At 40.6% G+C, this 14,321-nt stretch overlaps 1 protein-coding gene across 1 annotated transcript in view; it reads right to left on the bottom strand.

Annotated features, from left to right (window-relative positions):
- Positions 1 to 14,321, bottom strand: part of PPM1H (protein phosphatase, Mg2+/Mn2+ dependent 1H) — an 86,858-nt gene that overhangs the window by 30,701 nt on the left and 41,836 nt on the right. Inside the window, exon 4 of the mRNA XM_044422943.1 lies at positions 10,610 to 10,722. Coding sequence (XP_044278878.1) covers positions 10,610 to 10,722 — 113 coding nt within the window. The remainder of the gene's footprint in view (positions 1 to 10,609; positions 10,723 to 14,321) is intronic.

The raw sequence follows: 14,321 nt of genomic DNA, 5'->3' as shown, positions 1-14,321 counted from the left end.
TAGTGCCTGCTATAAGTGAGTAAAGAGCATCCAAGTGAAACCTTTGGCTATGTTTGAATGCAACACTAAACCACAGTTTAACATTCTAACAACAAGCCTAAGTGAGCTTGAGGCTTGTGTGGTCTTCCCTTCCCTGCTCTTCCTCCACTGTGGTTGCAAGACTGGAAGCTCCCTTTTCATTTTAAATTAGCTACAATTAAGCATGTCATTCAAATCCTTAAGTGGGTCTCCTTGTAGCTGAAGCTCGTGACAACAAGCCAGCTTCAAAAACTATGGTTTCAAGTTGACTCACTTCCACTAAACATAACCAAGATTAACTGAAGTCCAGGTAACACAGAAAGCTTGGTTAATTTAAAATGGAAGTGAAAGCATCCACACTCTTCCTTGTGACTATGCCGGTTGAGGGGAAACAGGAAAGTGCACAACCCCAAGACTCACTGAGGTTATATATCATAAAGTTAGACCATGGTTTAGCCATTTGAGTTCACCCCAAGATGTAAGGAGGAGCTAATGCATCTCATATGTTTGGCAATGTCCAGTAGTTGCCTTTTTTCCAGTGGAAGTTATAATATGGGAAAACTTCATACTGGAACACCTACCATTCCATACTGTTGTATTTTTCTTTTAAGTTATCTACCTTTTCCTTGAAAGTTAAAGTCTGTTCAACACAAATGGATTTCCTGTGCCCTTTTGAAAGCTAAAAGGCTAATACTATGACACTGAGGAGATAAAAGCTCAGGTCTGATAATGTAATGGATCAAAGACTTAATAATACTTTCAATATTTGAGTTCATGATATACAGAAGCCACTCTCAAATGGACATATATACAGATATCAGATCCACCTGTATTGAAATTTATGTTAATTTCGGGATTTTTTAATGTTTCTGTTTGCTCCTTTGTTTTATCTAAAAACAAACAAGAGACATAAATACTTTAAAAGCCCCCAGATTAATGATTGCTAATATAAAAATACCCAAACATATGCTCTGTAAAGAAAATGCTAGACAATAATGTATTGCACTTGAATTTTAAACACAGGAAGACTTGCACGAGATTGCAAGGTACATAACACATTGACTGGCAAACAAGGCAAACAAAATCTCACAGAATTATTCAAGACATGGCTGGAAAGTCTGTGGAAAGACATGATAAAACATAGACAAAATATGAACCTTGTACCATTTTTGTCTATATTACGGCAAACTATCCTTTACACATATAACTCCACACAAACCACAAGCCTTCCACAACTCCTATCAGCCCCAGTCATTGTAGCTGATGGTCAGGAAAGCTGGGAGCCCAAATCTCTGGAGGGCACAGGCTTAGAATAGGCAGTTCTCTTGTTATTCCTGTATTGTGTTAGACTTTGGAGTAGAGGATGGGATCCAAAGTACCATTTTAGCATATTTTTGCTGTTTTTACTTTCTACTTCAGTACAGCCCGGCTGCACAAAAGGACTGTGAATTTCAAAAGGGGTATGCTACAGAAAATAGCTCCTGCTGGTTTAAGAAACACAAGTTCACAGTGCCCCTAGACAGACAAAACTAACTGCACAGGGCTTTGGGTACAGACCAAAAAAAATTCTTTTAAAAAGCATGCTGGGAAAAGCAGCTTTTCAGAAAGCAAAGTAAAACAAGAGCACTATCAAACCAAACCTCTTAGACAAGGGAACAAAGGAAGAAGATACATGCCATGTTTTGAAAGAAATATTTGTGCGTGTTTGTTTATTATACTCATATTCTTCCTTTTTTTTCCTTTCAAGGAACTCAAGACAGCTTACAAAATTCTCCTCTCAATCTTATCCTCACAACCACATATCATGAGCAGAGCCGGATGGAGCCAAGGGTCAGACTAGACAGCCCGGGAGACTCCTTCTGACTCGCTCTGTTTCTATATTTCTATGTAACCCTGTGAGGAGGGTTAGGCTGAGAGTCTGTGACTGGCCCACAAAGCTTCAAGGCCGAGTGGGGACTAGAACCCAACACCCCGGGATCCCAGTCCAGTACTCTAAGCACCACACCACAGGGGCTCCAGGCTGACAATTTCTCTCAGTCTAAACCTTTCAGATTAAATGTTATTCTGGATAATCACAATAAGGTGTGTTTGAAAACCACTTTCTATAAATCATGCACCCTTTTGAGCAAAATACATGAAGAATCTTAATACAATTTCCCCACTAAGTATGACACTGTTCTTGTTGTTGTTAGTCGCGAAGTCATGTCCGACCCATCGCGACCCCATAGACAACATTGTTCTACTTAGTTTTAAATGCCTCATTTCCAATTCTAGATCAATTATTTCCTGGAAAAGACAGGCATAATACACATATAAAAATGTCAATGATATGCCCATTATTGCCTGTGAACAAACAAATTTAAGAAAAAGAACATTTTTCAAAAGGACTCTCCCTTTGGACAAAGTAACATAGCTCTGTGGGTTCCGAAACTACCACCCAGCATGAACAGCTTGAAATAATAAGTTAAGCACAGTAATGTCCATCAAGACTAACTTCTGCTCTGTTCAGTTAAAACAAAGGATAATTGGTGCAGACATTCCTAGTGGATCGACTGTGCCCAGCATAGATCTGAAAATAGAAATTTAGGAATATAAAATATGCAATTAAAATTGGCAATATTTAGAGAGTGAAATAGAGCTCATTTCTTTCATGAATGATTATGATAATAGCAAGGTATTTGACTTCTAAACCATTAGTGCAAAAAAGCAAAGTGAAAGAGGCCCTTCCCTTAGAATGATCATCTGATAAGACACATTCAGCAAGAAAGGTGAGGAAGGTAATAGGGAGTGACAATGGTTAGGATGAAAAGAGCATAGGAAAGAAGTGCTTCAATATACCTGTGTGCATTAAAATTATCAGAAGTCAGGCATATGGACCTTCAGAGGTAGGGAGTAGCAAGGAAAGAGAGGAACAACACAAGGCAAACGAAGAGGGAGCATCCTAAGCTTTAACTAGAAGACCGGTCTTGTACAGAAAGAAGGGAATAGATATATAGAGAAGGAAGAACAATATCATTTGAATCATCATTTAAGGTGAATTCAAGAAGAACAGCAGAATCCAAGATGCTGTTTCAGTTGAACAAGCAGAAATAGTCCAATGGCTGGCAGCATGTAAAACATGGCATACATGCTGAAGGACAGGGGCCAGGAGACCAAGGAGGAGAACCATACGTCAGTCGTACAAGAAAGAATAAAGTTGGGGTGCTGTCTGTGGACAGAAAAGAGCTAATTTTAGGTATACTGATCAACAAGATGGCAGGAAGTGGCTAGTCCCTAAAAAAGAAGTAACATTTAAGTAACTGGACTGATTTAAGTTTGAAGTTAAATGCCTGTGGCAGTGGAAGTCCAGCAATGTGGCGGGGGGGGGGGGGTGACTTGGATGGTGTGCAGATACTGTCCATGTATGGGCCAAGATGCTGATTAAAATAGATTAATGAGGCAAGAACTTCAGGTCATAAAGAGCCATCAGTGGGGTTATGTTCCACATATCTGTGGAGGGTTCTTTCACTCTGCACTGGGATTTCCAAGAGCTACAAGAGGACACTGGGGAAGGTCCAGGGCACAATGAAAAGGACCACCATCCCCTTGTTCCACCTCCAGAACATTGCGCAAAATGACAGATGAGAGCTTTTCCCAACGCAACCCATGTCCCCTAATCTTGCCATAGGTTTAGGACATAGGAATGATCCTCCTCTACTGCTTAGAGGGCTTAAACAGCAGACAGAAAAAAAATGGGGGTCTTTCACAGCTTCCATCTGCAGCAAGTTCCAACATGGAATGAATGCAAAAGTCTCGCTCCCAAATTCCCTGTGATAGCAGGCACTAATTCCAATGGTCTATTAAACCAGGCTAGAACAGTGGTTTCCCTTTAGCTCTAGTTATAGAACAGAATTCAATGGCAATCTTTAACATGAGTTTTTTCCTCCTAGCGGAGCACTAGTTTTCATTTACTAAAAATTGCAATTTCTCAGACTGCCTTCAGAATTCTCAGAAAGATAACTACATTTGTTTTTCATCTTTGTGTCTCTGTTTCTCCCTGCATCTGCCCACATGTGTGTTTGTACATACGTAAACAGTCACAGATGTAAACACAGACGTTGAAAGTTCCAATCAAACCAAATTTTATAGGTTAAGCCCAGGAACTGGGGTGGCCAGCAATGGGGTGTGGGGGGAGCATGAGTGCAGCTGGGCATTCTTATTGCAAGAGTTAGCAGAAACGTCAATAAACATTAAACAAATACGTACAAAAAGGAGAGCAGAATGATCACCTAAGAGAACTTTGATCACTGGGGCAGGCCTTATTAAAGGCTTTTAAAGAGGCCCTACACAGGCCATGTGGCTTACTTGCCTGGCGAGCTGCAGCCATGACTCTGCTAGGACATTTAAATTGGTCCTCTAATCAGCCTCTGCAGTTGTACGCCCAGGACATCCAGCTCAGTCACTGCCTACATCAAACCCATCCAGTGGAAAACACATTTTAACTCACCAACTATGAATGCAGCACACACAGGCACTTACTTTAAAGTCATGACAAAAGTGACTTTAAAATAGTCAGTGCAAAGAATTATCTGAATAATTTGTTTATTGATAGCAGTAACCAAAACTATTTCACCACACTGCTTTATGAAGAAGTACTCTGTGGTCTTTGGAGATACACTTGTATATGCATTTACAGCAGAAGTACAAAACTGTGTTTTATAGCAACATATATTCAGCGGATGTGTGAACAAAACTAAGTGGCCACTAAGAGCATTCTGTTTCTGAATTCATACCAAGAGATGACTTTCATTCAATGGCAGAACAGTAATGTGCACTTTAAAACAAGTTCCTTGAAACAAGTGCTTAAAGGGAATACATAGATATGAATACTAGTGGATTTTATAAGCACATATCACTCACTCAAATGTACTTAGTGCTGACATTAATTTATTTTACCAACACAATCAGAGTTCACAGGACTACTGCTATATGAGCCAAATGACCCGTGTTGGTGAGGCAGAGGTGTAAAAATTGATTGAAGAGTCCTCAATGGCAGTGCAGCCTTATCAAAACTGCTCAACCCTGAATAATGTTCACTGCCACATACCACATCTTGCCGTCCTTTTTAATGCAGAGTGCTGCAAAGTGGGATATGCCATTGCAAATAAGAAAACATTTTGAATGATTACTGTCAACCAGAGAGGGCTAATGAGATACTTGGGTTTGCATCAGCCCCCAAGGTGTTTTTATGCAACGAGGAAGTGATTATGGTAAACCTGGAAGCACAAGTTCACATTTGAAAAACAACAAAATGGGGGTTTAGCTCTGCTACGGGGTTTTGTGGACAGATGGAAGAGTTATGGTGAAATTCAATGTTCATGCTCACTCCTCTCCCATCCATGTCAGTCTTAACCACTGGTTAGCACCAGCTTAGATTAGAGAGGCGAGAACACACCGTGGCCCAAATGCTAAACATACTGGGCATTACAAGCCTTGTTAAAGAACAAGCGGTCTTTGTTTTCAACCTCTCTGAGAGTCATAACTGGCTCAAAGCTATTGCTGGAGTAGGTTCATTTCCAGGACATGCCCACATTTCTGCTATGCTATCTGGGAACCCCATGGCAGCAATTAGGGCACGAAAGGCTCTTGCTGCAAAGACCATCACCTTCCCTCCATCATTCTCCACACACGGCCGCTGAGCCTGCACCAGGGAAGCAACAGCGAGGGTTGCTAGCAGGAATGGGAGCTTCAGTTCTGGACCAGCTAGCTGGGCTTTTAATAGGTCTGCGTTGAAGACAGATAGAGTGGATTTGGTTGGGCTTTTATCTGTGGAACAGATAGTGCATTAATAAAGAATAGGCATAATGTGTTATGTCCTTATCAGATTAAAACACCAGCAGAAGATCGTTTCCAAAGAGAGACCACCTCACAATATATTTGCAGACTGGAAGGTAAATATATTTGTACTGTGAGCCAAATGTTTTCTGGACTTCCTGGCATTAGCAATGCAGTTGTGCAGTGTTAGGAGCAATAGGGTAGGGAGGGAACAAATACTCTTACGCGATACAAAGGGGATAGAAGGAAAATATGCTTCCAAAATATTTCTTAGTATAATTCACAGGCCTTGCACGTGTTCCTCGATCAAATGGACAACATACACAATCCGTGTTCAACATGTAATATAAATTACATTACACAAGAAAGGCCTGAAGTGAGAGTTTGCATGCCCACATTTCACTGCAGAAGGTAAAAGACAGGATGGGAAGGAAGATAAACTGCTTAAGTTTATTTTTTACTTACCATCACTGAAAATAGCTTTGTGACAAAAGATTGTGAATACTGAAATGGGAAGTCTTTTTGGCCAAAGAAAATTGTGACCATTTTTGCTTTAAGGGATGCAAAATATCAGCAGAACAGCAGCAACCAACAAGTAAAATGGATAATTCTTCCCAAAGACATTTTCGTTCCTGGACTCACTGAATGCAGATGAATATTACTGACTATATTTCTTTTCTCTGATGCAGCAATTTAGTCATTGGAGAACTTACTATTTTTTCTGCCGTGCATCTTTTCAGTTTTTTTTTCCCCCTGTCACTTCTTGTCTTTATGGTGCATGACTATCACAAAAAAAATCAAGATGAATTAATGAATTTAAATATGGACCAAGTTGCTCTGAAAATGACCATATGTTCCCAAACATGCTTTAACTCCTTTTACAAGTTAAATATTCTAGAACTTTTGGCAACACCACTAATGTAAGCTGTAACACTGTTCAAAACAATGAGGGAAGGCAGGAAACAAATTGGATAATTTAAGATACACACAGGAGATGGAATGGCAACACAGTTCCAATATAATTGTTACTATAATTCACAGCACTTATTCTATTTTATTTTATTTACATATATTTATAGGCTGCCTATAATTGCCGAGGCCTTCTTTGTAAGATGATGTAACACTGGTCTTCTTGAAAAAGGAAGACATTCAGGGACTGTAGAAAAAAGTTAGGCTGGTCAAGCCACAAAGAGAAAATACCACCTTGCCGTATGAAGTCAAAAGTGTAATTTCACTCTTGTTGCAGGTCAGCTGGCAATCTAATGACATCAAGAAAAAACTCTACCCCGTTAAGAATATTTGCAGAATGCCCTGATTCTATTGCACGTCCTTTCAGCCAGAAATGATTGGAAATACAACACTGAGCTGTGCATTTTTATAGGTGATGCTAAAATGTGGTAAGAAGTGACTAAGAGAAACCATTTGGAAAACGCTTTTTGACAGCGTGTGATGAATTCCAAGCCACGGGGAAGATGTGCTCATTTTGTCAAGGGATGCTCAGTGTTGTCAGTTCCATACAGGTGAAGCAGAAGCATCTGGCTTGTCTAAAGAAGTATTTGAAATGTGTCAAGTGGCAGAGGGGGGACTGCGCAGACAGGAAAAATACGGCAATAGTTTGCTACAGTCCAGTGGAAGCCATGCAAGCAGATTTGGATTGCATGTGTCAGAAAACACTGAAGGGGAAGGTGTGTATACAAGTGCATGGAAATAGACTGTGAAGACTAACAAGTGTGGACTTTTTTCTTGATTGCTTTCTATGGCAATGAAATAAACACATTCCGGTTTTGTTGTTTGTGAAACATATAAGCAGCTAAACATAAAACAGTGCAACTATTTACTAGCAATGCTGTAAGAAATCTGCTAGAATGCTGTTTAGATCAATAATACATAAAATATAAAAGGGTTCAGATCCAGTTCACACAAAGCAACTGTTGTGGGTTTTTCCATATGGGTGGGAAGGAATGATGTGGAGAAATTTCTTGTGAACCAGGTGACTGCGGAGAGGCAACCAGACATTTTCTGAATTATAGTAGTGAAGGACAGGAAAGACAGTGGCTCTCTTGCAAAATGAATGGGCAGTCTCCATCCATAGGGCCAGTTCATGTGAAAAGGTTTCCTTGCTTGGTCACATAACTGAGCGTACAAATGTTTTGTAAAAATAGGCTCAGCTTATTTGGATGATCCATTCCACTAAAAACAGATTTTTGAAAACTGTTTTTACAAAACATTTTACAAAACACATTCCACCCCAGATTTTTGTTCCACTTCTTTTTGGGGGCCTTGATGAGAAATTCCTGTCCTTTGGATTCTGTACTAGAGTGCTAAAGTTGAACCGCAAACTCAACAGGCTTGTTTCCAACAAAAGTTAAAATTAAGCACAATTTTTCTGATTCAGGTCAAGAAGCAAGTTGTGGCTAGTCTGAAATGGAAGTGAAAGCATCTGAACTCTTCCTTATTTTTTTATTTTTATTTTTAAAAAAAACTTTTGTACACTGCTCCATTACCAAAGTTTTGGGGCAGTTTAACATGAGCGTACGAACAGCTCTGAGGAATAAGAAGTCAGAATATTATTTTTACAAAATAATATACTAGACAAAGCATTGCTTGCCACTCAACTGCAAGGCCTCCAAGCAGCATCTGAGCTGCTGTGACATCACAGACAAAAATTCTTACAACATTTTGTCAGCTGCAGAGAAAAACTCAGGTATTGCACTAGGAGCCCAGTATGGTAGGCTGTGCCAAGAGAAAATAATGGATCTGAGAGGCAGACAGGAGAAATGCTCACAAAAGAAGAAGTGGTTAGAGAGAGGCAAGGGGGCTGAATTTCATTTATTGATCCAAAATGACAAATCTTTGGCAGCTCATCTGCAGCAGCTATTAGAACAAAGCTGTAAATTCTCCATTATAACAACAATAGCCTTAAAGATTTTAATGCATATGCACCGCACATATACTGTACTCTACAACATAATGTACTGCTGAAACATTAACAGAACACTATCCAGCAAAGCTGCAGTAAGGAAAAGATAACTTTCTGCAAGCATTGCTGAGGTCAGTGCCTTCATTTCTTTGTGCAATTTCCAAATGACAGAAAATCAATGGTTTGACCTTGAGATCAACACCTTTAAAAAGAATTCACTGGAAACTGCTTCCTACCCCCATCCCCTTCAGGAAAGGAAATGTTTGCCAAGTATTCTGCTGGTGCTCCATCTTGGAGAAAAGAACACATTAAAAACACTTTGGATAAGACTCAGATATAGATTGTGAATGTATAAACTAAGTAGCTTTGTGCCAAAAGCCAAGATTGACTAAACTATCAAAGCTGAGAATAAATCAGGCTCTACCCGCTCTTTATTAGAATAGAAGGAAGCGACTACATAGCCCAGAGACAGAAAAGTGTTGCCAACTGCCTTTACTGCAAAAACGATTCCCGCAGCAGAATTTTTCATCAAGGTTTGCCATATGCAAGACTAAGTATGGACAAATCTATTTCAGTTTTTCCTTTTCCAACCTGCAGTTGGTTTTGTATCAGTCTGCAACATTATGTTTTTGGCAAATCTGCATGGCAATCCACACTTTTGCATAAAAATTTCTCCTAAAATACATACTTTTGTCCAATACATTGATTTGCTTGTAAATATTTTTGCAATAATATATTCATTACTCTAATATATATATATTTATTAGAAGAACCACATCACAAAACCTGGAGAAGTATGAACACTGAAAGACAACTTTGTTCTAGTTCATATGTGAGTTCCAGAGGTACAAATTTGGTATATTTATACCAAATGCAAACTCAAAGTTCTTCTTCATTCCTATTCAAGATCTGTAAAATGGGATAATTTGAACACTTATATTTATACATTGACATAGATATTTCATTGGTATTTGCATAATCACAAAATGGTTAATTTTGACTTCTCTATACATCAGGAGTACCAGCTACAGTGGTACCTTGGCTCATGAACTTAATCTGTTCCAGGACTCTAGTCGTGACCCAAAATGGTTGTGAGCCAAGTTAAATTTCCCCATAAGGTTCAATGCAAATAAGGTTAATCCATTCTGCAACTATTCTTTTTAATCACAAAAATTTGAAGCAAAGTGACAAAGAACAACAAAGATCGCGGCCACCCCCCCAGCACAACCACGATTGCGCCTGTCATCCCGGCATGCTGGGCAGGAAGAGAGTCGGCGCAATCGCAGGCGCGCTGGGGGAGGGAAAGACGGGCGTGAACATGGGCGCATGGGGCGGGGAGGCGGGCGCGATCGTGCTGGGGGGGGTGGCCAAGATCGCGGCTGCGCTCCTTCAGGAAAGACGGGTGTAATCACGGGCACGCTCCTGCAGGAAATACGGGCACGATTGCGACCATCTCCCCACTCGGGGGGGGCAGGGGGGAGATGGCTGCGATCATGGTTGCCACCCAATGCGACCTGAGTTAAATTTTTTATGAAATTTTTGTTCGCGACCCGATTTGGTCATGAACCAAAATATTCGTGAGCCGAGGTACCACTGTATTTATTTACAGTGAATCTGTATCTGTTACTTTTTTTATGCTAACATGAAAAAACAAAGGACACAGATATGGAACTAAACATCTAATTCAGAGTTATTAGTTATTGTGAAGCTTCTCAGTTCAATGTTAGTGAAACTGGAGTCTGTGAAAAAGTTTCATGAGAACCACTTCAGTTTTGGGTTACCATTCACAAAAGTGAATGTCTACATATGCTATGGAAAGCCATTCCACTGCAAGAAAATGCAGAAACTCTTGCTTACCTGCTGTCTCCAGCATTTGCCACATAGAGCTTTCCTAGCAGATACACCACAATAAGGGATGTACAACCCCCAGAAATATTGTACACAGTCCTTTCTCGCTCTATCTGCAAATCCTGAGAAGGAAAAAAAAACCACAATTTAGAAAACTGATTCACACCTCTTATTTCGATAGAGAAAAACGCTCTATAAAACATACTTGTATTGAAAACTGGATAGCATTGGATTCCCACTTTCAGCTGCCTCGGGAGGATAAGGGAAATGAAGTTAGATAAGTATTTGATACTTGGTAGAAAAGAAAATTGGTTAGGGAAGGTAGCAAAAGGCTAACAGGGAAAAGACAGACAAGCAGAGAAAATACAGCTAAACAAGAAACTTTCTGACAGAACAGATAAAAAAGCAGGTTTACAGGAGTTGCAGGATCAGATGGTCAAGTGGATTTCACTGATTTAGACTGTAGGTAGGGGATGGCACAGTAAAAAACAAGTACTTCCAGAAGATACAATCTAGCCCATCAGGAACAAGCACTACAGTGTCAGCCCACTCCTTCCTGTAATACTTTTCTCCTTGCAGGGAGGGTTTAAAAACAGCCACAGGGGAGTATTGAAAACTATGTTTTCCCCCATCTGCAAATTAAAATCCATTTTACTATCTCAATTACTGTGCATGTGTAGACCAGAACAGTGTTTTACGCAAGTAAGAGATCATAACAGAAATGCTAGAAATGAAAACAATCTGATTTTAAGAGGCTAATTTAGGAGAAGCACATGATTAGGTAATAACAGCAACAGCAACAAAAACAATCTTCAGCAGGACTTCTAGGAGAATAATCTTACATACACCTGGGAGACATAAACGAAATTTTTGTGACTACAGAATCATTTCAAACATTTTCTTTGTATTTACCCATTAGTCAAAGCCACTCCTTTAGCTCTCTGTCATCCCCCCATCCCGCCACTCTGTGACACTGCACAGATCCAGATCTGGTCTGCACATGTGGCAGGAAGAGATGGTAGAGTGGACCGTACCATTTCACAAGGCAGATGGGAAATCACATCATTTCTAATGCTCCCTGCACACCACGCCCAACCCTGACAAGGAGAATAAAAGCACCCCAGGCTGAGCTAGCCGCTCTCACAGATGCACGCTTGTTTTGATTTTTTTCCTAGCAGTCTGAAATGATTCCACCTCAAGAGTTTTGCACATCATTCTGCTAAATGCTTGGTCAGAACCCTATTCAGAAGTTCCCCACATACAAGTAAATTCATGTGACAGGCAAAGCAAGAAGCAATCCATGGGATCCATCTCCACCGGTCCTGTCCTGGAGGCCACCACCATGGACCATCATGTGTTGGTGGATAGATGCTTCCAGCAGGAGAACAGCTGTACTTCTATAGTGGCTGAAAGGGTAGGAAATAAGGATGCGATGGGCTTCTTATTTCCATCATCACATGATTGTAACTGCATGGTAGCAAGCTGAACAAGGCTCAGCTACTTCCAGGGCCTACAGAGGTCCCCCTCTAGCACGGTGAGCATGTACAAATTTGTCCAGCATACAGTGCAGAAAGGTGCAGTTTCAGTCTTTTTGTTGGTGGCGTTATATTTGCTTTTACTTCATTTAAAAGGCATCTCTTTTGGCTAGACTAGAAGGAGAAGAATGCAAACAGATTAAGCTGAAGAGTGGCCACAACACTAGAGAACAGCTGGAAGAACTGAATGCAAAGCAGACAGTGCTGTGCCAATCGGGATACAGTTATTTTTCACAGCAAGAGAAGCACACTGGAAGTCTTTTTCAAGCCCCAAGAAATAAATCAATTTCAGTTTTGTGTAATCTGAAAAGAATTTTCACCAAGTGAACTGAACCAGGCCATTCATCGCCATGATGTGACCACATCCTAGAACATTCACAAGAGTCGGCCAAAATGCGTAGGTGTGCATGTCTAAGCAATTGGGAATAAACAGCACAGTTTTCCACACATTTAATAACAATTGCTATTAGCACTGGCCATTTTAGATAATTAATTCTAATGCTTATTTTTACAGAAGAACCTCTTATGCCACAGCTGTAATTTTCCCATAGGAGCAACTAAATTTATTAGAGGCAAAGTACTATATGAAACACTAGCCATTACTCCTGGAGTTAGCCACAGAATGTATATGGATCCCCATGTTTTGGAGTAATCTCATATGGATTCAATAGCACTTGGCGGTACTCCCCAAATGGTTTGGGCTAGCTACGGATTGCAATATGAATCCCCTTTGTCAGAAATGAGGTTTGACACAGAGGACTCCATCTCATTAGCTCTGCCAAGGATCAGTGATGTTTTGTGGCAGCCATAGCTGAAACAAGCGTTGGCTGCCCAAGGGGGCCATCTTCTGGCCCATGTGCAAATTTCACCATGTCTTCTCTTGCATTTGATGACTCAGTGAGGAAATAAAAAAAGCCAAAGCCCTCAAAGCTAACAGAAATCATACTACAAATGCAAACACAAAATGTTTCCATTTTCTCCATTAAGTGCTTTTGGTTCCTGTTGTTAAATGTGCCTTTGAAACACACAAGTTACATGAGTTGTGCATTAATTACTAGCTCAAATTATTGTTGGCATTCTGGATAATGGGCGGGGTAGAAATTAATTAATTAAGCAAGCGCAATCTACAAGAAAGGAAACCATGCCAAGCGTGAAGTTCAGAGGGGCAAGACTCTTCACCAGGGGGAACGTGTGGCCCCCTGCAATCCTCCCCTGGCTTTAGCCAGCATAGCATATGGTGAGAGCTGATGGGGAGTTGTGGGCCAGCAAAGTCCCAAAGGCCACATGTTTCCCATCCCTACTGTACCCACAGAACTCTCCGCACCAAGCCTTATCCTAATAAACAGCATTCCACGAATTTGGTGCAAACCTTTCTAGCTGTATGCATTTTTAGTTCTAAACTCAATACAAATTCTCCAGGTTTAATAAGATTGAAAGCTATCTGTGAATATGGACTGCTGTACTCAAATATAAGAATGATTAAAGTGAAGGTGATAATGGAGTGCAGGTTACTTCTCAAAATATATGGAAGGTACAATCCTGTGCTGGCAGGGAAGTGCTGGGAGACGTTGGCCTTTTTTTCTCCCTACCTAAACAGGCACCAGATTGCACCCAAAGAAATTCTGCATATTTTACTGGAACTGCATGCTTTTTTTTGAGAGCATTTTATTTATGTTTATTACATTTCACTCAACAGACAAAGCTAGAATGTGAGTGAGGTTTAGTCGTGGAAGGTCAGAGTAGAGGAACACAACATGGTGTGGAACTAGTATGTGCATGTGAGTGGTAACAAGTAGTTCAGAAGGTCAACTGGAGTTTCTTCTGAGCCCTAACTAATTCTAGGTGGAGTTGGAAGGCCGGGTTGCCTGTGGTTCTCATCCAAAAGGGGAAACATGCACATTAGCCATATGTATGAACCAGATTTCCAAAGTGCATCTCACTAGTTGGATTGGCTCAAATGCCTGCAACGCAACCTCACAGAACATGCTTTCTGACCCGCCACCCTCAAGGCAGTTCCCAACCCGGAAAAATCAATCCTGGGAATTAGAACCCTCAAAAATGGCACATGCAGCAATAATGTGGAGGAAAACAATGCAAACGGTGGGTGTGATGATGAAATCATGTGCTTTGTCACTCAAGCAGGCCACCTTTGGATCCAACGTATGTACTCACATGTGCCAGAAAGG

The sequence above is a fragment of the Varanus komodoensis genome, unplaced genomic scaffold, assembly GCF_004798865.1.
Source record: "Varanus komodoensis strain SLA01 unplaced genomic scaffold, ASM479886v1 scaffold13_1, whole genome shotgun sequence".
Taxonomy (NCBI): domain Eukaryota; kingdom Metazoa; phylum Chordata; class Lepidosauria; order Squamata; family Varanidae; genus Varanus; species Varanus komodoensis.
This window is presented reverse-complemented; position numbering and strand designations above follow the sequence as displayed.